This window comes from Falco punctatus (assembly GCF_963210335.1).
Source record: "Falco punctatus genome assembly, chromosome: 9".
Taxonomy (NCBI): domain Eukaryota; kingdom Metazoa; phylum Chordata; class Aves; order Falconiformes; family Falconidae; genus Falco; species Falco punctatus.
The window spans coordinates 28,494,581-28,519,281 of record NC_137589.1 but is presented as its reverse complement, the minus strand read 5'-3'; the positions used below and the strand labels follow the sequence as shown (position 1 = coordinate 28,519,281).

General features: G+C 51.7%; 1 protein-coding gene across 2 annotated transcripts in view; it reads right to left on the bottom strand.

Moving 5' to 3' along the window:
* HPSE2 (heparanase 2 (inactive)) overlaps window positions 1–14,992 on the bottom strand; it is a 111,997-nt gene extending 97,005 nt beyond the window's left edge. The window contains exons 1-3 of one of the 2 annotated variants that reach the window (XM_080402342.1): window positions 14,731–14,992; window positions 14,198–14,414; window positions 13,489–13,646 (exon numbers count right to left, since the gene is read on the bottom strand). In XM_080402342.1, the coding sequence (XP_080258468.1) occupies window positions 13,489–13,646; window positions 14,198–14,414; window positions 14,731–14,990 (635 nt within the window). In that variant the 5' untranslated portion in view covers window positions 14,991–14,992. Of the gene's footprint in view, window positions 1–1,676; window positions 1,839–13,488; window positions 13,647–14,197; window positions 14,415–14,730 lie in introns of both variants that reach the window. The other variant, XM_080402343.1, reaches the window with a different exon arrangement.
* Between the last annotated feature and the right edge of the window lie 9,709 nt (window positions 14,993–24,701).

The following is a 24,701-nucleotide window of genomic DNA, read 5'->3' as shown; positions in this document are numbered from 1 at the left end:
CCCTCTGCCCACCCCAAACACCAGATCCATCACGGAGAAGGGAAATATTTACACAAGTTAGTAGAGTTCCAGTTAAATATTATGCTTAGCTGTCTAGAGTCCATGTTCTCAGACTACGTCTATGAAATAAAAGATTAAACTTCATAACAATTACGAAGTTGCTCTGCTCACATTCAAAGGGAGTTAAAGGACATTAAAATAGTTCTTTGGGTAGTATTCCAGTGAAGTTGTTCTCTCTCCCCTGGAGAGTCAGAGCTAAAACCTTCTGAACTATCTTGTAAACACACTTGGAAAGGCTAAGAGCTGAGCTGATAACCAGGTAGCACCTCTGCTCTGCAGGTTCTGTTAAAAATGTGAGCAATGCTGGGGAGCTTTTGAAGCAATGAGAGAAGGAGGATAGGGGAGAGCAGCTTCTCTTCTCGAGGGAAGTTTGTTTAGTGGAAAGTAAGCAAGTTGTCAGGGGAAAAGCTGACAATGTTGATTCCAGCAGTTGTACTGGGAATAAACAGCCAAGTGGATTACGTTACAGAGAATGAGGAATGGCTCTTGAGGATCCCATTTAAATACTCTGCACTCAGGAATGATGCAATTAAGCCACACTCCTGGCCCCGATGCCCACTGGCCCCTGGGCTAAGCCCTCTGCCAGCCCTGGTATCGTCGTCCCACCTCTGTGGGTCCCCCAGAGGTCCAGCACAACTGATGTCCCCAGGAGAGCCAGAGCTCACTGCTGCACTGGTGAGGACGAAGACCCATGTTGGCTTCAAGGCAGAGGCTGGACAGCAGACAGGGTGGGGGAGGAGATTGCCCAGGACCCACTTGCCTCTCCCAGCCCAGCAGCAGGGGAGGGCCACCATGGGGCTTGCCATCTCCTCCCTAGCCAGAGCACAGGGCCCTCCCTCTCACAAAAATTGTTTGCCTCCCTGCCTTTCACAGGAAAGGGACCCAGTGAGAGGAGAAGGGCAACTTGTTTGATTTATTAGTCTCTTCCTCCTTCCCATCGTCTGTGGCTCATCCAGCTGTAGTGATAAGGAGAACAGCTATGAAAGGACACTCATGGCTGCTGGGATCCCGTCCTTCTGCCCACTCACTGCCTGAAGACATCAGTCCTTTATAAGCACCATTAAATGTGTATCCAAAGTGTGGCAGTGTCCTCCATCCTTCGAGATTCTGTTCCCTGGATAATACAAACAGTTGCCAGAAAAAGAGTATCCTCTCATCTCTGTCTGGGCCATTATCCCTTTATATTTGCTCTTTAATATTTACTGGGTTCACACAAAGTGCATGCTCTGGAAAGAAAAAAAAATCAGCTGCAGCTTAAAGGACTCCAAATTTAGTAATTGCTGCAGCCCCATCAACGTGAACTGTTAGCAGGGAGATTTCTCCAGCACTTCACGTGCTGTGGTATTCTGCTTAGGTCAGGCTGTAGAAAACATTCTGTCCAGGGGCACCAAATCTGGAGTGTCTGCGTAGGTGCCAGCCACAGAGGCCTTATGAGTCCACCACAAGCTCCTGCAGGTCCTTTCCCTCCCAGCACCCAGTAATCTTGGTAGGAAACAGAGGCAGCCAGAGAGATGCTGATTCATAGAGAGGTGAAGCACCCGAGGGTTTTAACACACCTGTGAGTTAGCAAGAACTAGCCCCATCTCCTGGCTCCAGAGCTGGTCTTGCAGCCTTACCTGTTAACGTGAGGTTGCTGTATGTGTTTGAAAACTGCTCCTTTAACAAAACCAAGTGCATCTGAGCTGCCTTTTCCCTCTGTAGCTCCAACATTATGTCAGGATGCTGGGCGATCTTACAGCCTTTCTGCTTATCCAGGGCAATGTCGCTGCGAACAATGTCTACAGCAAAAGGGAAAGAAAAAAGGGAGATGGCCAAACCTCAGCTTTTATTTTCACCAGATGCTTGGATCAGCACCAGCCAACACGACAGCCACACAACCATCACTCAGCACGAGCAACCCAAAAAAAGGGTCCAAACCCCTCAGATCCACCTATCCAATGAACCGTCTCTGCTCAAGTCTCCTTTTCTTCCACAGAAAGCTCAAGTCACTGACTTCAACATGCTTACAGGGCCTACTGCCCCTTCCAGCCTTCACCTGCCCAGCAGCTGAGCTCCTACAATGATGACCGCTCTCTTGCAGGAAAGTGCAAAAGTCTCCCAGCATTTATGTTACAACCTTGTTACTGGTGTGTTTGACACTAAATAATGATAAAACACTACATCCCATTCTGGTGACCCCTGGCTTCCATCTACCCTTGTCTGCCGAAGAGGTGATGAAGGAGGCTTGTTCTCACCTTGTTCATCTTCACTGCAGACATCACAGCTAGAGTTAGGTCAGCATGGCTTACAAATCTTTGAACCGGTGTCTATACCCTTCTAATTCCTGACATTCAATTCAGGAGGCAGGTCAATTATCTAACAACTGGTTTTTCTTCAAAAGAGCATTTTATAAGTCATATTTTGAATTAAGAATATTATACTCCCTCTCCTAGAACTACTCACCTGCTAGGGAAATAGAAAGATGGAGGAAGCAGGGTAGAACAAGAATCAAGTAAGATGTGTTCAGTCTAAATAGGAGGGGAACGGTGCAAACTAGTCCTTGCAAGGTCCCTTTCTGAGTTTAATAAACTCTGTAACATGCTCAGATCCACAGGCACCATATGCTGTGTCTAATTCTTACAAAATCTTAGCCAGCCAGCACTGATAAGGAAGGATGGAAGCTGGAGTTCTTCCATCACATTGTATGAGGTCACCCTTTGCATCACGAGGCTGCGCTTTGCTTGGTTTAATTCCCATCTAGCTAGAAGTTTCTGAAGGAGCTTATTGTCTGAAGAGAGTCACATCTTGCTCCACATGCACTCTCCAGCTCCATTATTGTTATGCATATCAAGGAACACAAGTTGTTTCCAGTAGTCATGCTCCTGTCACTCAAGGTGTCAAATCCCAGGTTCAGCAAACCTAGGTTCAGAGCTCTGCTCTGTCTTGGGCCCTAGCAGGGAACCCCCCTCCAAAGGTGAGGTGGAGGCTGGAAGCCACATTATCCTCCTGTCTCTGAGCCTCATCCTAGTTTCCTATAGAGTCACTATACTTGTCTTGCCCAGGTTGTGCTCTGTCCATTTCTTTACTACATAGTTTGGGATTAACACAGCTTCTCTAAACCCCGCCTAAAAAAAGACCTCTCAGAACAGTAACGTCATTAAAGCACCTGTGGTCTGCAGTCAGGGTCATGAGCTCCCTCCTCCACCCACAGCTAACGTGCTCAGGAGTAGAGATAGGGCAGCATCCAGCTAGCATGAAAATATGGCTCCATATTTCCACATACAGCACAGGGGCTTCAATGTGGAGAGATGAGATGGAGCAAGAGGAAGGAATAAAGGGCAGACAATGAGCACCCCCCAACCATGTGCTTTTGGTGCACAGCCTCTTAGGTAGACACTGGGTAAGATTTAGGCCTATCCAAACCCTGCCCAACTAATGAATGATACAATCCTGAACCCCTTTTGTGTGAGATATTTGGAAAACTGAAGACTGAGAAACACAGTCTTATCACTCTCCCACAGCACAAGGCCACTGGTGTCACCCAGAGCTCACGAATGGTCATTCACCTTCCCAGGTGATGGATTTTCTTTTCTACAGGACTGAACACAATTGCTGTACACCCACCCAAAGCCCCAAGGTAAAATGGAGGAAAACACATCTGAACAAGACTGAGGCAGAGAGGTTTGAAACCAGATTGTCAATACACCTTCTCCAATTCTCTTCAAACCACTGTAAAGGAGTCCAGGCTGGGTCAAAACAAGTTTGTTTCCTAAAAGGGATGGAGGGCTGCTAAAACCCAAACCAGAGCCAGCGTGGAGCCATGTGGAGGAACCATGGGCCCAGGACCAGGGTCCCTGCCCTCCTGGAGAGGGGCCAGGACAGCACCTTGGAGAGTGCAAGGGGACGTGGCAGCGGGTCCCGTGCGACACCCCTGCCTCCCTCCTCAGGGACCACGGTCACAGCGAACACACGGCTGGGCAAGGGGTGCACGCTGTCAGCAGGGTCTGGGGACAACAGGCAGGCCCAGGGGACCCGGCCCAGGAATGAGGAGCAGAAGCGGTATTTGGAGTATTTGGAGTCCTGTCGTTCAGTGATGGAGCTGTCACAACAGGGATTAGCACAAGGAAGTCAGGTCACATTCAGACAAATGACTCTCCCTGGGAGAGGTGGGGAGCAGGCCTCCAGGGCACAGAAAGTGGGGGCACTCCGGCAGTCACCCTCACGGGGTGCTCAGAGAGCTGCCACTGCAGGCACTCAGGAAGCAGACACAAGGTCCTGGCTTCTCAGATCGATGAAGGACCCAAGAAACTTGTGCAAGACCTAAAAATGGAGGTGGAGCCCACATTCCTTGTAGCTCCAGCTTAAACGCTGGGCTGACGTCTGGGGTATGGAGCTCCCCCAAGAACCCAGTGCCCGGGCATCCAGACCCCACCAGGCTGTGCTTGGTGCAGGGGAGGAGGCAACGGCACCTCCGCACCACTCTCCTGAACCAGCAGCACCGGGGGAAGAGGGGCGGCAGGCTGCAGCTTCTGGAGCCTCAAGGGAAAGCTCAGCAAGAGCAACCCAAGGGAAACAGCCAGCAAGGAGCCCGCAGCCCGCAGATCTTCAAGGATGAGATAGCAAGGAGAAAGGCCCGAGGAGCAAGGTGCCCCAGGAGGCGGTGGGCAGGGCAGCCCCCGAGCAGGGGCTCCGGCAGAAGGACACTTGCCGCCTTCCTGAACGGCGGTGAAAACAAAAAAATAGAAACTGCCCAGCAAAACACGAGCCCAGGCAGCCCTTGCCAGAAGTGCGAGAGAAGAACTCCAGATGTGGGAGCCCCAGAGGATGCCAAATGGTTTCCAAAGCCGGCAGGGGCCGAGCCCTGCGCCGAGCGGGGCCGGGGCCGTGCCGGGGCCGTGCCGTGCCGTGCCGGGTCAGTACCCTGGCCAGCTCAGCCTCCCGCGGCGGCGGCACGGCCGGGCGGACCCCCGGCGGCGCGGCGCTCCGGGGCGGCCCGGCGGCGGCGCGGGGCCCGCGGGGCCGGGGCCGGCAGACGCCGTGCGGTATGGCGGGAGCACACCCGTGTGGCGGTCAGGTGAGCTGCGGCTGCCGGGACACACCGGCGCACGGCGAGGAAATCCCGGCGGCGGGGGGGGGGAGGGGGGGGGCACCCGCCTTGGGCCCCAGCCCCGCCGGGAGCGGCTGCGGCGCCGGCAGCGGCAGGAGCTCTGCCCCACCGGCCCGGGGCGGAGGGTGCCGCTTGGCAAAGGCCACTTCGGTGCCGAGTTGCCTGCACGTTTCTCCGTCCTGCCGTAGGACCCGCAGACCTCCAGAGCTTGCCAGCATGCCGCCTATGGAGGTCACCCAGTTCAACAAGGGAAATTTCGAAGAACAAGTTAGAAAATACCCCTCGGGGCGACACAAGCACAACACTCCCACCCCAGGGCAAGATGTCCATCCCAGGACTAGCTGAGCTCTAGCAGTTCCTTTCGGGGAGTCACCTGCACCAAGGTGTTGCACTAACCATTTCCCACCGTACCCGTATCAGGCCAGAGAGCTCCCAAGCTGTGAAACGTCCAGGATGGCGCACAGCGCAGGGAGACAGCTCGGAGGGTGTCCCTGACCCACAGAGCGAGCTGCCACCACCTGCCCACAGGCAACCCCCTGCCACATGTCACTGGAGTCATGGAGCACACACAGGTTATCGCGGTTCATCAGCTGGAAGATGGGAGGAGGAGGGCACAGACCCAGGTTTATGTGCACAGGGAAGAGGGTTATGGTTATGGTCAAAGGGATGCACGATGGAAGGCTGAGAAGTCAGTTATCTTTCCATGTGTGTGTGAAAGCGAGCACTGCCCACAGCCATCGCCACTCCAGCTACAGCCACCATCACCACTGTCACAACGCCAGAACAAGCTGAGTTTGCCCACCCTCCTAATGAGACTGTTTTGCTTCAGCTTTCTGGTCTTAGAAAGTGGATTTGGAAGGAAAAAACTATTTTATGTTAACAAAACCCCAATATTCTTACTAAAAATTTGGAATATTAGTAAATGGTGTTGGTGCAGAAGCTAGATAGATGTTCAATGGGCCACAGGCAAAACTCATGAATTGCAGGTTGCCAAACTTCCAAAATACCTACTTTTTTAAATCAACACATTTAAAAATGCTTTTAAAACCAGATTTGCCTGCTGCAGTTCTTATAAAATGCCCAGTGACTGAAATTAGGAACATAGCTTCTAGTTAGAAAGCCTGAAGATACCTGAAGCCAGAAACTGCATCCTCATCATGTCTGTCTTCAGCAGGTGAATTTCTGACACATTAGTGGCATTCCTTTCCTTTAGCTGGGAAAAATTCCCTGATAATGAGTTCCACAACTTATTTCCCACTATATATATATACAAATAATTATATATTTGTTTGTTTAATATGAAACAATTCCACTGGATGCTCCCTATTTCTTGTGTCATGAAAACAAGGAAATAATCATTCCCCAATTACCTCCGTGTATCACTGAGTTCACAGCACTTATCATATTGTCAGTTATTTTTTCCAAGCTGAAAAAAAAAACAATCTGGATGACTGAAAGCTGTGACTTTGATCACTTCTGTCATCCCATTCTATACATATATATTCTTTACACTGATTAGTAAGCCATCACCTAGTTTGCTTATAGCATAAGAATGTTCTCAATTAGTTTCTCCAATTCTTTTCTAATATTCCTAACATTAGATTCATTTTTTTACTTCCCTAAATGTTTTCAGAGACCAATCCATAATAAATTCAAAACATTTTCCCTTAATGGCAACTGCTAATTTAGAATCTATAGCTGTATATGAAAAGTCACACTCATTTCCCCTGTGCATGTAACTTTGCATGAATCAGTTCATAAGAAGAGGAGGTAGCATAGAAAGAAGAAGCATGGAACTAGCAAAAGTATGTAATTTTTTTAGAGAATTTAGCATGTTTGTTATAAACCATCAAACATATAACCATAGAAATCTTTCATCTCACCCATATGCCAGCAAATAGCTAACAAATCAGGATCTAATCATTTGATTGCACCATTTTCTGCAGTTATTAAAAAAAAATTCATGCATGATTCTACCAAAACGGTTTGAAATTTAAAAAGAAAAAATTGAGGTAAACAGGCAATCTTTGGAAGTATCTCCAGCATAGGCGGGATCTCCCTTACCTTGTGTAAGGTGATTTCTGTAGCCTTTTTGTAGCCTTTTTTTTTTTTTCTTCAATTTCTGAGGAAACAGCTAAGCACTGGAGCTTGTTACACAGAAATCCCTGCTCCGCAGAGCAGGTTGCGGCTCCTCCGCTGCAGTCATGGTCCCTGGGAACTAGGGAGCAGGAGGGCTGCCTCAGAGCTCATGCCATGTGCTAAGCAACCTCTGGTCTGGCAAATCCCAGAAAACCAAAGGGCATCAGAGGATGCACTGGCCACAGGGACTGAGTGCTTGCAAAGTCTGAAATGCTGCAGCCCTCCCAAAGGAGCCGCATTCTAAACTCTTGAAGGATGAAAATAACTGTTCCCTCTGCAAGCTCTGAAAGGACAGATGTCTAAACTGTTGAGGGGTGCTTAGGCAGACAAAAAGGGGGCTCTGGGTGACCAGAAACAGAAGGCTATTCCTCAAATGAAGGAAAACTTGTTTGTTCATTTTCACTGGCACAATAGCATGGTTCGTCATTCAGAAACATCTGCTGAAAAGTTTTATGAGCTGGCAGAGCCAAAGGGGCAGTCCCAGCCACATGGCAATAGCCCTCCCTTGCTCTGGCTCTGCTATCCTCATACCCCACGATGACCCTCACGATCCTGCTCACTAAATGCACAGTAAAACAGTTGCCTTTTTTTCCTTAATTGGTTTTCTGCTGGCTTAGCAGAGGATCAGAAATGTGCCAGAGCCAACACAAGAAAAGCAGCAGAACACAGAGCAGAGCAAAAAGAAGGCATGGGGAACAACCTTTTTGGTGGCAGAGAACCAAGAGATGAGCTTCACCACCTTCAGTACAGAGTTTTGCAGGATTTAATCTGACCAAGGCTAAGGCTGCTGCAGTGCCACCTTTCACTGCAGGCTTTCCTTTCCCAACACTGTCCTCTACACCTTCCTGGTCACACACCATTAATCAGTTCAGGCGGCTGAATAAGCTGAAGTGCAATCATCTCTCCACCACCAGGTTTTGGCCAGCTGAGTTCTCTGAACTGACTCACCAAGTAAACTCAGGCTCCAGGCATAGGAGAGGGCACAAATATGCCAGAAGGGACAGAAGAGTGGGAGCAGCAGCCCTGACTGAGGTCAGCTCCAGCCTCTGTGCAATCCCACATAAATATAAAAGAATCCTCTGATCATTTAGCAGATTATTATCTACCTTTCCACTCGATAACTTACATCCTCACACATACTCTAAAAGCACAGCATCCTAGAAGCTGCCTGTGCAATACAGACTGAGCAAGGGTGAAATGACATTCCCCCTGCTGCACAAATCTTGAGGTTCAGATGCAGTGCCAGGTATCTGAAGGCATCTGAAGGAATGGATTCCAGATGGAAAGGACACCCAGAAAATCTGTGCCAGGATTACACAGCACAGTGTGAAGTTTCCCACGCTATATAGCAGAATCTGCAGACTAGTATGGAAGGCTTAAGAAACATGTATTTTTCCAGTTTTTTGTGGTAATTGGCTATTTTTCCAGATGCCCAGTATCCTCTCCAAAAAAGGAGATAGAATAGAAGGAAGTAAGTTACCAGCAATTAAAAGAGTGTTTTTGAAATGTGTTGTCCATATGCACTTCAGCTCAGAAACTTTTCTGACGCACTACCTACAGTGTGCATATGTGCTCCCCTTCCCCTCTCTCTCCCATGACCCACACAGGGCCGTACTGGCTGTGTGTGGTAAATGTCCTTTGGTCTCAGCCACACAATCCCAATAGGCTACACAAAGCCTGAGGGACAGCATGGAGCAGCTGTGCATTTGGGTCAATACATTTTGAAGAACTCCAGCTATGAGTAACTTTTTCCCTTGAGTTTTCCTTCACAGCACATATGCACAGGGGGAAATTCTAAGCAATGTTTATACCTCCACAGGTTGTCCAAGGCTGGTCTGTGTGGCTTCAAGATGAGAGGCAGTTGAAGACTGCCTTGCAGATGAGGAGGTTCCACATCATCCCACCAAACTCATGCCGTACCACCAGCAGAGATCTTCTGAAATGGGCTCTAGGTTCAAGCACTGAGGCAGCACCTGCATCATCCCTTGCTGAACTAACACCAGATCTCCACACCACACGTGACACCCCAACACGAAACATCAGGGCAGCACGTGAATCAGATTTTATCAAACCAAACTTCAGAGGAGTTTTTGGTACCAGCATCTACAGCAAACAGGCAGCCCTGTGCGTTTGCTCCAAAAAACAGCTGCTCAAGCCAAGCCTGTTTTCCTGGAGACCAATGTATCTTATTGTCCCATTCCTCAGACCCAGCTGCTCCTTGGCACGCGTGAGGCAGTTGAAAGGACAGGCCAAACAGATTGCTTGGTATGCAATCCAACAGCAAAAGGAGAAGCATGTCTACTACAAAGCATGAGACCTTACACCTTGGTACCTGCCCAGCGATCATATGTGCCTATGGCAGGAGATAATAAAACACAACTCTTAGCACAGCTGGTGAAGAAAAACAAACTCAGCAGGGCACATACAGAGAAACACCATGTAAGGGAGAGAAAAGTCTCTCAGGCTAAAAAAGTTACACCTCTTGATCATCAAATGTCAAAAAGTCTCTGGCACAGCCCCACCTCCTGGTACCACAGAGCTTGACATACATTAAACTGATTCTCTAACAGACCTGAGGCTGGCCAGTGCCATACCCAAGTAGGGTGGACTCCAGGGCTGACCACGCAAAGTAGAGGCTGCACAGGATGGCAGCCCCCTGGTGCACACTATAGACAGGGGTGTTAAAATAACAAATTAGTTAGACGACCTTCTAATATTTAGCAGACTTCAGCAGGCACATATAGGAATGCTGCCAACAGCAGCGACTGCATACCCTATGGCTCACCTGAACCGTTCATCATAGGCAACCACTTTTACAAATTGCTCTGTCAGGTACGGACAAATCTGCCACCAGGTGATGAAATTGCTGGGCCAGCTTTATATGCAGTGCTGAAACAAGTTGCCACATGCACCTTCTTCATGGGCATTCACAGGCTGCCACTACAGATCACTCACCACTTCATTACCTTTACTGCCCAGACATGACTGGTCTGGACTGGGGTGAGGCTGTTCTGAGTTACAAAGGAAAGATGCCATACACACCTGGTATTACACAATACTTCCAGGTCTGTGCTTCCAGGAAGAATTTGTACAAGAAAAGAATGACCCTGAAGCCTAAAGGAAACACCTCATTTCAGAAAAATGAAGTACATTTTAGATACAAGTCAAAAGCAACCTCTATAAACCCTCAGAGAGTACCCATGCTCTCTGTGGAGGAAAGGAGAGGAAAAAGATGGGCTGGGGAATCCTACCTTCGGATACCTGTCTAGGTAAAGACAATTTTCAGAAGGTGGACTTATGCATGGCTGTAACAGTTTGAAAGGGAAATCAATATAATTTTAAACAGAAGAGAAAGAGTAGGGCGAATCTCTGAGGAGGTCCAATCATCAGGAAGGTGAAGGCAGAGATAGAAAAGACCATCAAAGGCAGCAGCAAGGAATAACTGATCTGGAGGGCAATGGGGTAACAGAGGAGGATTTACAGCACAAAGATCCCTGCACAGACATTCACTCAAACTCCAGCAAGCGTGGTCACAGGGCAGAGGACTCATAAAGGATGCTGCAAAGCAGTCCTGTTGCTGCTGCTGCCCATCTGAATGCCTGAGATGGCCACAGTGGGGTGGCCTATGAGCACGCAGAGGAGTGCAGCCGCCTGTGATGTGAACTACTCACAGAGTTACTTGCTAGTAACTGCAATTCTGAGCACTCTTGTACACATGCTCTTCACCTCTCAGTCCTGCATGCTATTGAATTGCTGCAGCTGAGAGGAACATAAGATGTGCCCTTCCCTCCCCATCTACGTGCAGGCTACATGGGAACATGAGGCTCAGGAACACCCGCTGGGGCTGCAAAAATAGCCCAGGGGCTGGGGCCACAGGCCTGGAGTCTGTGTGCACCCACCGGGCAAACAGACAAACACTTGAAGCCAAAAAACACCAAGCTAACCTTGTCATTCACTGAAAATCACTAAGGTGATGCGTAAGACTTAGAAAATTCTCCTTTAATGATTTTCTTTTTTAACTAATGGAGCCCCCCATTTTCTTCCTCACTCCTGTGCCACTAAAGCTTAGACAAGAAATTTCAGAAAATAGATGCTGGACATACAAAAGCCCACAGATGTGGAAAACAACCCCAACCACACCAGATAACTCGGGGAGGAGGAAGGGTACCTAGCAGGATGCTTGCTGGCTTCCCCCACACTCAGGTGCTGATTGCCATCTTTTTTCTGTGCTGTCTGCCCAGGCTGTAAGTTCTTTGCAGCAAGGGCATCTGCTTGCATGTTTGTGCATGCCCTGATCCCAGGCAGGTCCCAGGCAAGCCACAGATGAAGGAACAAAAACCAGACCAATGCTCCAAAAGGAGAAGATGGCCACTCAGATCCAGTACAGCAGGGCAGCAAGTTGCAGTGGCATCAGGATTTCATTTTGGAGAACTGGATCCCTCTAGTGAAGCGCTCAGTACAGTCTCAGCACAAAAAGATGCAAGCTACTAGCAACTCTAGCCCTGGAGTTTGCACACAGATCTTAACAAATACGAAAGCTTTGCTTCCAGGCAGGAAATCCCTTTTGCCACACCTTTCTGATTTACACCGATGCTTGATACACACCACATGTGTCCCCTCCTTCCCTCACCCACATTCGCAATGGTTCTGTTCCATATTTAAGTGATGAAAAGTTAAGACCTGTGGTTACAACTTCTATGAAAAGCTTCATTTTGAAGGGCTGCTACATTTCAACTTTATTGCCACGAGGAAAACTGAAAGAAGCCAAAAGCTTGCAGTCCTTCCTAACATGAAAGCTGTTGTGAAGACATTTAATAAGTGTAAGTTCTCTCCTGCAAGCTGTTGAAATATTGAAAGTGGGAAAATTTATTCCTACAAATGTTTCGGATGAGTCCCATCCACAATTTTATGCACTACACTTAATTTCTTCTGTTCAAGGTGGCTGTGGCAGGTTTGGTCAGCATTCTCTCCCAAAGTGCTTCTCAGTAGGCAGAGCTTACAACAAACCCTTCGCCTGAGATTTGTTACAAGAAAAACAGGGAATAACATCAGGATTGCTCCAATTAGGAGACCAAGAGAAAGATGGAGCACACAAACTTACCCACCTGCCTGCGTGTGGGAATAGAGGGACATTCATCTCAGTGAGATCAGATGTTACATGGGGGAACAGCGGGAGCAAGAGCCATCAGAAAACTGGCAAATGCATCTGCTTTTTCCATTCAGCACTGTACTGCTGACTAGATCTCTGCAAAACTTCCTCTGTTCCACAGATCTGCCCATTGGGATATGTCTGGCATTAATTGGCCTTCAAAATTACTTATGGAAATATCTTCAACTAATTTTTGTAAGATGTTGAGTAAGGGGAAAAATGGTTTTTGGAAAAAAAAAACCAAGCAAGAGAGAAAAATCGATAAATTCTTGCATGCGGACATGATCTTCTGCTTTTTAAAATAAATGCCCTAGGAGAGACACTTGGCCCTGACTATTCTACGAAGTTTCTTTGTGTGAATTAAGGGCCGCAAAAGGTGCGGAAAGCCTTTTGTGCAGCTGCGGAGCCCTGGGGAGGCGGGCAGAGGCGCGGGCAGGAGGGGAGCAGCAGAAAGCCGTGGGCCAGGCGGCGGCTCTCGGCACGATCTGCGATGGCAGAGCCCCCGAGGAGCGAGCAGCCTCGTCCGGGCACCCACCGGCGGGGACCGAGCGGCCCAGCCACGACCGCGCCCGGTGGGAGGCCCGGGGCTGCGGCGGGCGGCGGAACGCGGCACGGTACCGGGCCCCGGGGAGAAGAGAGCCCCATCCCGGGGCCGCGGTGCCCGGTCCCCGGCAGGAGCCGCGGCAAAGCCCCCGCTGCGCCCGACGGTGCCCGCTCGGGGCTTGGGAGCGGAGGGAGCCGGCGGGTGCGGCGGAGCGAGCGGTGGGACGCGAAAAGCTCCGCTCCCCGGGGCCGGCCTTTTGTTCCCGGGGGTCGGCGTCCGCCGGATCCACCGGCAACGGGCGGACGGGCTCCGCCGATCTCCCGGCTCCCCCCGTTCAGGAAGGGAAGGATTCGTGGGAGGCTCCCCTGCCCGGTGCCCGGCAGTAGCACGGCCCGGGCGCGGCACGGCCCCGCCGGGGCACGGGGAGCGCGGGGCAGGCGGAGCGGGACCGCCCGGCGCCCGCAGCCCCCCGCCGCCGCGCCCGCCCCCCGCCCCGGCCCCGGAGCTCACCGTCCTCGTAGTTCTTGAGGTAGTAGTCGGGGCCGGGCCCGCCGCGGCTCTTGGCCGGGTTCTTCACGTTGTGGAACTGCAGAAAGTCCGTCCTCTTGCCCGCGAAGCGCAGGAAGGCGGGGGCCAGGCCCCGCGCCAGGGTCACCAGCCGCCGGGAGCTGGGGAGAGCAGAGAGCGGGCTGAGGGCGCCGCGGGCCGGGCCGGGCTCGCCCTGCCTCGGGACCGGCGACGACCAGCGGCCACGGGGTTTCGGGGAGCCGCCGTTGCCCTCTCCGGGCCCTGCTGCCCCGCCTGGCGCGATGCGCACGGGTACCTCCGCAGCGGCGCCCGGCTGCGGGGCTTTGCGCCGGCCGAGCGGCGCGGCCCGGGAGCGGGGAGCCGCCCCGCCTGCCGGTGGTGGCCCGGAGGCCGGCAGGACCCGGCTACCCCCCGACACCCCCCCTCCCTTGCCCGCCCCGGCGCCCCCCGGACAAGTGCAGCGGCGTCCCGGCGGCAGAAGCGCTCAGCGCCGCGCGGGACCGTGCGGCGGGCCGAGCCGCCGGGGAGCGGAGCGGGGAGGGGACGGGAGGGGAGGGCAGCGGGAGCCGGCCCGGCTCCGCTTCGCCCGCTCCTTCCCTCTTCCTCGCCCCGCTCCTTCCCCGGAGGCGGAGGCGGCAGCCGAAGGGACCCTTGGAGCTGGCGTGCTGGGGAGACCCGCTCCCCGACTTACCCCGCAGGGAGAGGGCTTTCCGGCCGTCCCAGCGCCTCCAGGCCGCGGCCGCTCCGCACCGCCGGTGGAGCCCAGCGCAGCTGCAGCCTGGCTCTGCCCCCCGCGCCGGGCTGGAAGTCCGGGGAGCGGAGGGCTCTGAAGACCTGGCCGGCACCCCGCTCTCCGCCCGTCGGGACCTGGGGAAGGCTCGGCTCGGCAGGCGGCCCCGTTCCTGCTGCTGGGTTTTTTTGGGCTGGTTTGTTTTTGGTTGGTTGTTTTTTTTTTCCCTGTGCTGCCTCGGCCCCGTGTTGTGCTTTTTGCAGAGGAGCGGTTGTTGGAGCGAGGGGAGCACGACATTTTTGCAGTCATAACTGATAAGTCTCCGAAATGCTTTCTCCATTGCAAACATGTGCATCTTAATGGAAACCATGGCCTCGCTCCCTCCGTCACAACAAGCGCCGCCAGCAGCGCGGAGCCCGGCGGGGCTGGGCGGCGGGGCCGCCGGGGCGCCCCGCGGGCAGCGTGGGGAGGGCGCCGGGGGGCTCCTGCCTTACCTTAAGAAATCGAGCCAGCCATCATGAATGATGGAGGGGTCCAGCTGTAGGGAGAGGAAATTCTCACTGATTATCCTGACAGGGCTCTTGGTGTTGACATCAAGGAGAATGAGAGTTCTTCCCTTCACACCTGGAGGTTTCTCCACTGGCAGCGCTCTCCTGTCCCCGGCCTGGGAGGGCAGCGAGAAGGTGGCCATGAGAGCCAGCCCAGGTGCCATCAGGGCTAAGAGCCCGGGGGGGCAGGAGCTGGGACAGGGCATGCCGGAGAGCAGGAAACCCCTAATTAACTTGCTGTCTGCAGGGGCTCGCTGGTGGCTAATTGTCCTTATCTAAAGTGTGGGGCGCTCTGCCTTTTTTTGCAATGTTTTGGTGCTGGTGGAGGGGAACTCACGCCCCTGACCAGCCTTTCTCGCAGCCGGTGCCAAGACTCCTTGCAGCCAGCACCGCCCCTTTAAGAGATGCAGGCTCCAGACATTTTTAACTTTTTGAAGGTAAGGGGAGGCTCCTGGTTTAACCCCCTCGGCTCGGGGCCCGCCGGCCCGCCGCAGCCCCGCCAGCACCGAGCTTTCGCTTTGCGCCGGCTCTGCCGCCCACCGGCAGCCGCTTTCCGCCGCGGGAGCTCCCGCACCGCACAAAACCGGGCCGGAGCCGGGACACCGAGTCACCGGGGGGGTCGGGACCGGGGCCGGAGCGCGGCGGCCGCCCAGCCCGGCCTTATCTTGTCGCCAGCTGCAGGAATGGCCGAGGCGGTAAGGCAGCGGGGCGACCCCTGGTTGGGGGAAAGGGGGATTAATCACACCGGGGGGCGGGGAACCAAACCACTGAGCGGGACCGGCAGGGCTGGGCGAGGCCCCCGGTGCTGAGCGCTGACGGCTCCGCGGGACTCGACGGGCGCAGCGGGGCTGGGCCGCCGGCACCCGGAGCTCCGACGCGGCACGCCCGGATCGCCCCGCTCGGAGCCACCGGCTCGGCCGGCGAGTGCACGGAGGCAGGTCGGGCACGGAGGGGGCGGGGGCGCGGGAAATCGGGCCGCCGGCCGCCCGCTCCCACCGGCCTCTTGGCCCAGAGTTGTCCGACCCGCGGCGGGGAAAGGAGGGGAGCGACAGCGGCAGCTCCCGGTGTGGAAAAGTCCGCATCGGGGGTGCAAAGGACAACAGAGCTCGATGGAACCGACGATGTCCCTCGCGTCGGGGCCAGCCCGCGGCCCCTGCCTGCGAGACGGCCCGCGGCAGGACGACCCGGTCTCGGCGCGCTGCAGAGGTGCGAGCGGACGCGGGTCTCGGCGCTGGGCGCAGGCTGGTGACACCGGGCCTGGGATCGGTGACGGCTGCCGAGCACCCCGGGAACGATCGTTCATCTCAGGAAGTGTCCACCCCCAATGGGCCATGCTCCCTCACGAGCACCGGGCAGCCTACCACGCCAGCAGCCGGGTCCTGGGCAAGTCGCGGGCTGCCGCATGCCAGCAGCCGGCGAGCTCCGGGACGCATACAGCGCCCTGCCTGGGCCCTCCGCCGCGGCCCGTCCCCGTTCCCGCTTCGTCCAGGCCAGGCGGCACGCAGGGCCCCGGTGCCGCTGCCCGGACCGGCGACGGAGGGCTGAGAGAGGCTGGACTGAGCCGGGCTCGGTGCGGTCCGTCGGGGCCCCGCAACCCCGGAGCCCCGGGGATGGGGCGCCCGCAGCACCATCTGCTGGTGAGGGGCCCGGCGCGGCGGGGAGCCGGCACCCACCTGCGGACGCCGCCGCGCCGGGGTCGGGAGGTGCCGGGGCCGCGGGGAGCAGCGGGACTCCATAACAGAGGCACACATGGCGCCGGGAGCCGGGCCGCAAGGACCCGCACGGAAGAGCGGCCAGACAGCGGGCAGCCGTCTGCGGGGAGCCCGGCCCGGCCCGGGTACGAGCGGCAAGCGCTGCGGGGCGGCCGCCCCGAGCAGCCCGGGCCAGGGGCGATTCCAGCGCACGGACGGCCCGCTCTCCCGGCTGGGCTCCCCGCGGCTGGGAGCCCACTCCCGCTCCTCCCGCTCCCCGTGTTGAGCCACCTGCGGTCCCCGCCTGCCCCAGCCAGGGCCCGGGAGGCGGAGGGAGCGGAGCCGGTGTCTCCCACGACGTCTCACAGCTCGGTGCGCTCGGCGGAGCCCCGAGGAAAGTGGAGGCACTCGGGCCTGGGTCCCGAGGAAGTCCGCGGGCAGCGCCTTCTCCCCTGGAAATCTCCTGTCTCCTCGTCTCTGTGCCCTGCGAAACGCTCCAAGCCCCTCGCCCCGGGGGGCAGCCCCCCCTGCCCCGCTGCCAGCCCCGGGCTTGCCGGGGCACGGAGTCACCGTGCACCGAATAGCAAAGGAGGGGAGGGGATGAAACCTACCTCTGGCTCTGCTAGGGGTGAGCAGGGAACGCACAAACCAGGATTTGTCGTGACACCATCCCGGTTCGACAGAGAGGGGAGCGGGGCTCAGTGAAAGGCCGCTCGGACGAGGCTGCCGGGCGCGGCACGGGCTGGCAGCGAGCGGCACGGGGGCGCCCGGAGCAGCGGGGCTTCGAGCGCTGCAAGTAAGAGGATCCGGGGGAAAGGGCTGTGCAATTTCAGCTGTGCAAAGCCCTGGCATCCCGGGACAGGAAGAAGGCAATTTAAGCCTGGAAATTTGTGTTCGGCTGCAAACACTTCAGCTGCAGTTTGCAATAGCGCTTAAAACTGATGCAGGACCTGAAGCCTTCGCTTCAGAAGCTGTTGAGATTTTTGGGTCACCTCCGAACGAGGGACACGAGTTTCTGATTCATCTCGTTATTTTATGTTTTTTTTTTCCTGTATTATCAGATGTCAGAAAGGCTTCACGGGCATTTCTTGCTTAAATTGGTGTGGTGGTTGCAGGCCGAATTTTTGTATCGCGCCTCCTGCTAAGGATGTCTGTACTTCAAAACGAAACTCTAGAGCATTATATAGTAAATGACAAGAAAGAAAACCAATTATCCTGTTTAACCTCCTTGATATATTTTTTCTTTCCTTACAAGCAAACTACTTTGGAAGAGAAATGTGTTTATTCTGAAACGTTCCTCGCAATTAGTCTCCGCTTTGAATGCAAACTCCGGATGCAGTGAAGTCACTTATCTGCGGAGATATCACCAACAACATAAAACAGCAGGGGAAGGAGCAAAAAGTCTCCCAGCTGCCAGGGTCAGCTTCCAGATTCTGGGAAGACGGCACTAAAGGAAATACTCACTTACCTGTCTCAGCTTTCCACACCAGTAACTGGAGCCTGCCCCGATTCGGTGGCCTCGCAAAAGCAATTGCACCCCACTTTGCACCTGGCTGCAGCGATGGCAACTCGAATCTAAAAATAAACCTGTTTGGGGAGTTCTGCGTTTTGTTGCTTTTTGGCTTTTTTTTTTGCCTTTTTTAATGAGTTGTAGTTTTGCTGTAAAAGCCCTTTAAACGCTAAGAAGGTCTAGCTGCCTGCGAGCAGTGGAGGTGCGGGGAGCCCCGGGCCCCCCGCGCTGCCGCCCCCGGAGCCGCTGGTGCCGCCCGGTGCGGGCCCGGTGCTGGCCCGGGGGGCTGCGGGGGGGTCCGGTACACCCCCTTCCCAGCAGTGCACACCAGATAGGAGGTATCTCAATTTACACCAGCTGCGACCCTGGCTCGCCGTCCGCAGGGGCGGTGAAGCGCTGGTCCTTTCTTATATTACGATAATTACTTCAGAAAGCCTGACTCACATAAAAAGTATCTATAAAGATTTACTCGCGGTTTTGTCGATTTGGAAATACGTTTCTCCATTTTCCATCTACTCTAAACTTGCTGGTTTTAATCTCCAAAACAGTCATTCGAAAAGAAAACTGGGGGAGGAGAAGCATTTCTATAAAGAGTTTAACCAAAGCACATTAAATATTTTCCCAACATCACCAAATAAACAACAATCCTCCAGCTCCCTATAAACTATTTAAAGCATGTCATATCATCTCTTCTGCTCTTGCCAATGTACTTTCCTTTTAATTTACAAGCCGATTAGAGCAGGGGCCTGTCTTTTTGTGTATATTTGCAAAATGTTTGGCACCCTTTCAGTCAGTCGCAATTCACAAACACTTAAATCTGCATTTAACTTCGTTATTATAGGTAATTACTTCGATTTCTCCTCACTTTTGTAGAGCTACTGCCTGTGAAAGTGCTTGTCGTAAATGGTCTGAGCAGTTTTTGAAGGGTTTCAGCAGAAGAAACCTCTTTGGATGGCAAGGCTGATTAAAAAAGATGAAGAAAATGTACAATGGAAATTTAAACTGAGATCTCAGGCTGTACAAATCGGCCCAAAAGAAAACGGGGAAAACCGTCTTAGGAGGAACATTTTTAGTTCACTAGAAAATAAACTTCTGCTCATAAATGATGAAAGTTATTATCATCAGAGGATGTCCTGTACCAAACAAACCTCCATTAGGCTGGGAAGGATAAAACAGGCTAGACAGCCTTTTTAAAAAAAAAAATAATCATGTCTTTGATTCCCAAGATATCAGCCATGTCTGTTTCTGTAGTGCTGTCAAGTAAACCTGAGTTATGGATGCTCTAAAAGAAGCCAGCAAGGAGAAAATTCAGCAAGTGAAAATTAAGAGCATTATCCATAGATACTTTACCAAAATACATTTTCTTCCCAGACATTTAAGTTCCTGCCCTGTACCATGGCATGACAATTTCTGAGAAGAACAGCAAGGCCCGTGAATGTGGTAAAGCTGTGGTCATCAGAGCATGCAGTTGCATGACAGATTCTTTTTACTGAGGTTTTTGCTCTTTCTGCACTGCAGTGTCCATCATTTTCACCACAAGAGCCTTAATGTCTGGAATGCAACCTCCTAAAACTGCCAGTGCCTCAAGGTGGGTGTTGCACAGTCTGAACTCCACTGCTGAAACCATTTTCTAGCATGTTTATATATCACATCTAACCTGAACAAGCAGGCAGAGGACAGTTGCCTGATTTAATACAGTATCTGTGCGTTGCTCTTTAATGTAGGTAACCTGGGAAGTTCTGTAACAAGCAAAGACATCTGTCTGGGCTAGGAGGACTGGCTGGCAAGGGAGCTCGGCAACAGCAGGAGGAAAGCAAGCCTACTGAGAGCGCTTCCTCCCTCCATACGTGCAAAAAGCAAGGCATCAATCAAAACCAACTGCCTGGTCAGGAAAAGTACAGTTGGCAATTCTGTCTTTGCATTTTTGCCAGCATGAAAGCAACACAAACTGGTATTTCCAAATCTAGCCATAGGAAAATAGAGCACAGTGGTGCCAGGCTTTCCTTTGAGAGTCACTGTACTCACTAGCTGCCTAATTGGGAAACATATTAAAAAAAAAAAAAAAAAAAAAAAGGGACAGGGACAGGGACAAAAACAAGGCAGAAGTCCCATAAAGGTTGGGAGTGTGGGAGCGTGGGCTCTCCCTAGCTGGCATACCACGGGAAGACATATGAGAAACTGGGGGATGAAGTTGGGTTTTAGGCAGCTGCTGATCAATGATCTTTTTCTTTTCTTTTTTTTTTTCTTTCTGTAACTTAATTCCCAGTACTGTTAGATATCATGTACTCTGTTAGGTATCTGTTAGATATCATGTACATGTTAGATAGCAGTTAGATATCACGTACTCTGCTAGAATAAGCTGCATTTATTATTTTCTGTAACCTGCCTAATTTGACATGTGGTGTCAAAATTACTCTGACAAGCCCAGGGTACCCTAACCCTGCAGATTTGTCTATAGAGAGAACTAGTGGGCTCCCAAAGTGTCCATCTCCCAACAGGTGTTTTCATGTTCTTGAAAAACTGAGATTCATGATTTCCATAAAGCTTTGGGAACTGCTCTAGAGGCTGGTCAAACCAGGTGCCATCGCAGCAGACAGAAATGCCCTTTGCCCAGCACCTCTTCAGCGAGCAGAAAAAAACCCCAGTGACTGAGAATACCTACGTGTATAACAACGCCCTTTGACAGAGAATGCTCTTTGCATCCATGAACTTCTCTGTACTCATCAATGGCTGGGACTGATTTAGCTTTTGTCTTTCGATCTTGAGTAGCAGTAAATGTGGCAGCAATTTGTCATAGTCAAAGAGATACAGAGGAAAAACACAACAGTGAGACCTGGAGCTCTGCAGCGCTCCAAAGACCACAATAGCCTCAGAAACATTTTCCTCAAATGGAGCCCAGCACTGAGGAGCAGAGAAATGTGTAGAATTATCCTTGCTTCACATCATCACGTAAAAAAGAAAGAGAAGTGAATACGCCAGTTTTACAAGCCTGAGAATGAATGTGAGCAAGTATTTGTCCCACCATCTGGGAGGAGATGATAGAGGTGAAGGAAGAGGGAATATGGGGGGTGGTGGTAAAAGTTCACAGAGACCTTCTATTTTTCTGGAGGGATGCTTCACATTCCAGCAGCAAAAACGAAGGAAGCGGACATGAGGAGCAGATCAGAGAGGGGGAAATAGGAAGATGGATGAAGTGCAAGGCTAGAGGAGCAAACGAGTCAATTATGAAAAAGAGGAAGGGGCTGTGTGCAGAAACCAACGAGGAGATGGAGCTCAGGGGAAGAAAAAGCAGCCAAAATGCTCTCAAGTTAGAGATGTTGCTGGGGTAAGAGACAGGAAAAAATGGGAATCTTTCAGGTAATGATAAAACTGTAAACCTCTGTCCTCTGTATCTATGCACTTATGGCACCTCTGTCACCAGCTCTGTCAGGACAACTAAGCACAGCCCTGCCATAGACAAAGACAGGATAAATCAGCTATGTCAAGGCTGCAGACTGTTGGTTTGCTTAGAGAAATCAGAAACTCACAGCTAGAGAGCAAGAGGAGGAACCACTGCACATTATGGGTCACACCTGAAAACCAGACAAGTAGATGAAGGAGAAATAAAGTAAAATGCCAGTGGTGTAGAAGCACTGAACGCCCAGAATGAACACAGGAGATGAGGAGGGTAAGGAGTGAGCACCACCCAACAAGAGGGGAAGGCCAGCAGTACATCACTGAACTGTACTAATGGAGGGAGAAGACAGACTGATGCTAGATAGACCTTAAACGGGCTGACACTGGATAGACCTTAAACCAACAGTCTGCTTTCATCACCCATCAAAAAGCTCTCAAATCCAGAAAAAGCAATCCTCTTTCTGCATAAATTCCAACAACAACAGTCAAATTCCTGAGCTGCTCCTCTTTAAGGTGGTGATTGAGAGACAAAGGTCTGCAAGCATCACTTCTTAGGCTGAAACCATGCAAAGATAAGGTCTGCCTGCAGCTTCACATGAATCTGATATAAACCCTACCTCTCCTACTGACAAGGAACAAGCAGATAGTTCCTTCCCCTACCTTGGGAGTAATGGGGCAGGAGAGAAATGTTGCATGATGACAAAGAGCCCCGAGAGAAGCATTTCCACAGTCCTTACAGCACCATAGCCTTACCTCAGCACTGCTTCAGTGCTGCCATGTCTGCAGAAGCAAGGGGGAAGGTGCAGGGTCCCCAGCACAGACACAGCAGCTTACTGCTCAGAAACAACTGCAGGGAAAAAGCATATATTCATAGTGCAGACATCTCCTTCATCCTTTCTACCACGATCTGGGTGTTGCCTGTTGTTGTTTCTTCTCCCCAGTTTCCCTTCTGTTAGCCCTTTAGTAACTGCAACATGGAGAAAGCTAAAAATAAAGCTACATAAGCAACATAATAGGCATGCAATTGCATGTCTATTTTCTTTGGAAAAAAAATGATGCTTTATTTCCTGTACAATGGAAACTACAGTTTGATGTTACAACTATTGGGTCTTGACTGAATGCAGAAATTTGCCTTAAACAATGACATTTTCCCCTGTATTTAGTATTACCATATGTCACTGATTATATATTTAAGTTGCAGAAATGAATTAAATTTCATGGCTTCCTCAAGTTAGATTCTCTTGGAGTGGACTGTCTTTTATTATTAACCAAAATGCTTGGGAAACCGGTTTAAATCAAAACAGCAGACTTTTGGTATCATTTCAGGAGAAAATTGGTTATCACAAACTGAGTGCTTAACACGTCATCATCCAGAAGGCTGGGTAAAGCTTCGCAAACCTGCAGCAACCATGGCCAGGATAGATAAAAGGGGTTAATTGAAAACCATGGACTCAGAGATGGGGGAAAAAAAAGACACAGTGCACTGTTTGGAGCTCCCTTGCCTGGGGTCTTATTCCTTCTGCCTCATAAGTTACTATATATCCCACATCTTAGTGCTAATTTCACTTACTTGGGGAAAGTATCTTCTCAGCCAGCTACAGAACATTAGTGACAATCATGTTGCATATGTATTCTAGGAGAAGCCAGCCTTGTCCTCGCTAGATTTCTTCCCGCTTTCTGGGGAGAAAAAAAGAAATCCAGATATTCTTTATTCCTTCTGTTTCCCATCATGATTTGGATTGCTAACATTTCTATCCCCACTAGCAGTCCCCCAGTGGCTCCTGGCCCTTCCTGGAGGATCAGTAGACAGCAGAACCCCTGGGCTCCCATCAACCAGGAAGGAAGCAAATTGCAACCCACAGCCTCTGGGACCCTGACTTCAGGCCTTGAAGTCAAGGTGATGCGACTTTACAGAACTCCCCATGTCCATGCTTCCCTCCTCCTGGACCTGCACATTCAGAGCTGGAAGAGGACAGCCGTGATTAGATATGTCACCACTGGTAGGGATCATGGGTGTCGCAGCCTGTGACACAGAAGCTGCAGAGAGAGCTCAGTGGGGGCACACAGGGTGTAAAGCCGAGCAATGTTGTAAGCGGAGAACAGGTAAAAAAAGGAGACTTTGGCATAAGAAGAAAACAAGGATAGCTATGCCGTGCTTGCTGAAGGACTCAGCAGGCAGGATACAGCTGGGACAGGCCTCGGTGAGAGCCTTGCAAATTCATGTCATACTTGCCAAAGACTCCATCAACTGAGCATGTGCTAAAGCTTAGTTTGTTTTGTCTTATTTGGAACTTTGGAAGATATTTCCTATCTTGACTTATTGAACATGCTCCAGCCACACACCTGCAACTTCTGGAGTGCATCCTCTCAGCAAGAGGCTGGCTAGCACGTCGTCACTTATGTAGGGCAAATCCTACTGAAAGCACATCAGACCACAGCTTTCGCACCAGTTTACTTTTACATGTAGCACATGTAAGCTAACATCTGGCAAGAACACAACTATGTCCTGATCGACATGGAGCTCATTGCAGCAGATGGTGTTTGATACTGTAGGACCAGGGCAGCTCCACCCCAAAATGAGCATTATTTCTCTTTGCGTTTTTACACCCTCTGGCCACATCTTTTTAGGAGTGGAGCTATTGTCACTAAGGCTTTGCAGTCCTGTCAAGACCATATGCCACACTCAGCCCGCAGGTCACTGCCTAGTCCTAACATCCAGGTTATTTTGCTCCCATTGAGGCATCTCAGTGCCTGAAGCAGGATCCTGATGCAACTGTTACATTATACATTAATATATCATTATTATTATTATCTATCCCCACTAGCAGGTTAGCAATACTCTGAAGTAGATAGTGCCTCCAGTGCAGGAGGAAACTTTCTCTCCCAGCGCACAGTAGCTCCTACCAGCACGCACGCAAGCACCACTGGTAGTCAGCAAGCAATGTCTGGTGCCCATTTTGGGACAAAGGATGGAAAAGCCAGCAAAAAGCAGCCTCCAGTGCCACCTTTTCAAGACTGAGGGTTTCAACCTAAAGGGAAAAGCGTTCAGAAGAGAAAATCCAGCATCGAAATGAGCGTTGCTGGGACTCTGGAAGATACAAGACGTGACCATCCGTCTCTGCAGCTTTACACAGTTACTGTCCGAGATTCTTTTGCCAGAGGTTTCTTTTGCCAGTACAAGTACGGAGAGAGATTGCCACCTTGTGGTTCCTCCTCCCGCAGTGCCATGGGTTGTTTTTTATAAATCGTACTAGCCTAGACCAGTGGTTTCCAAATGGCTGGCTGAGGACTTCTGTGACAAAGGTACTATGGACAAGAAT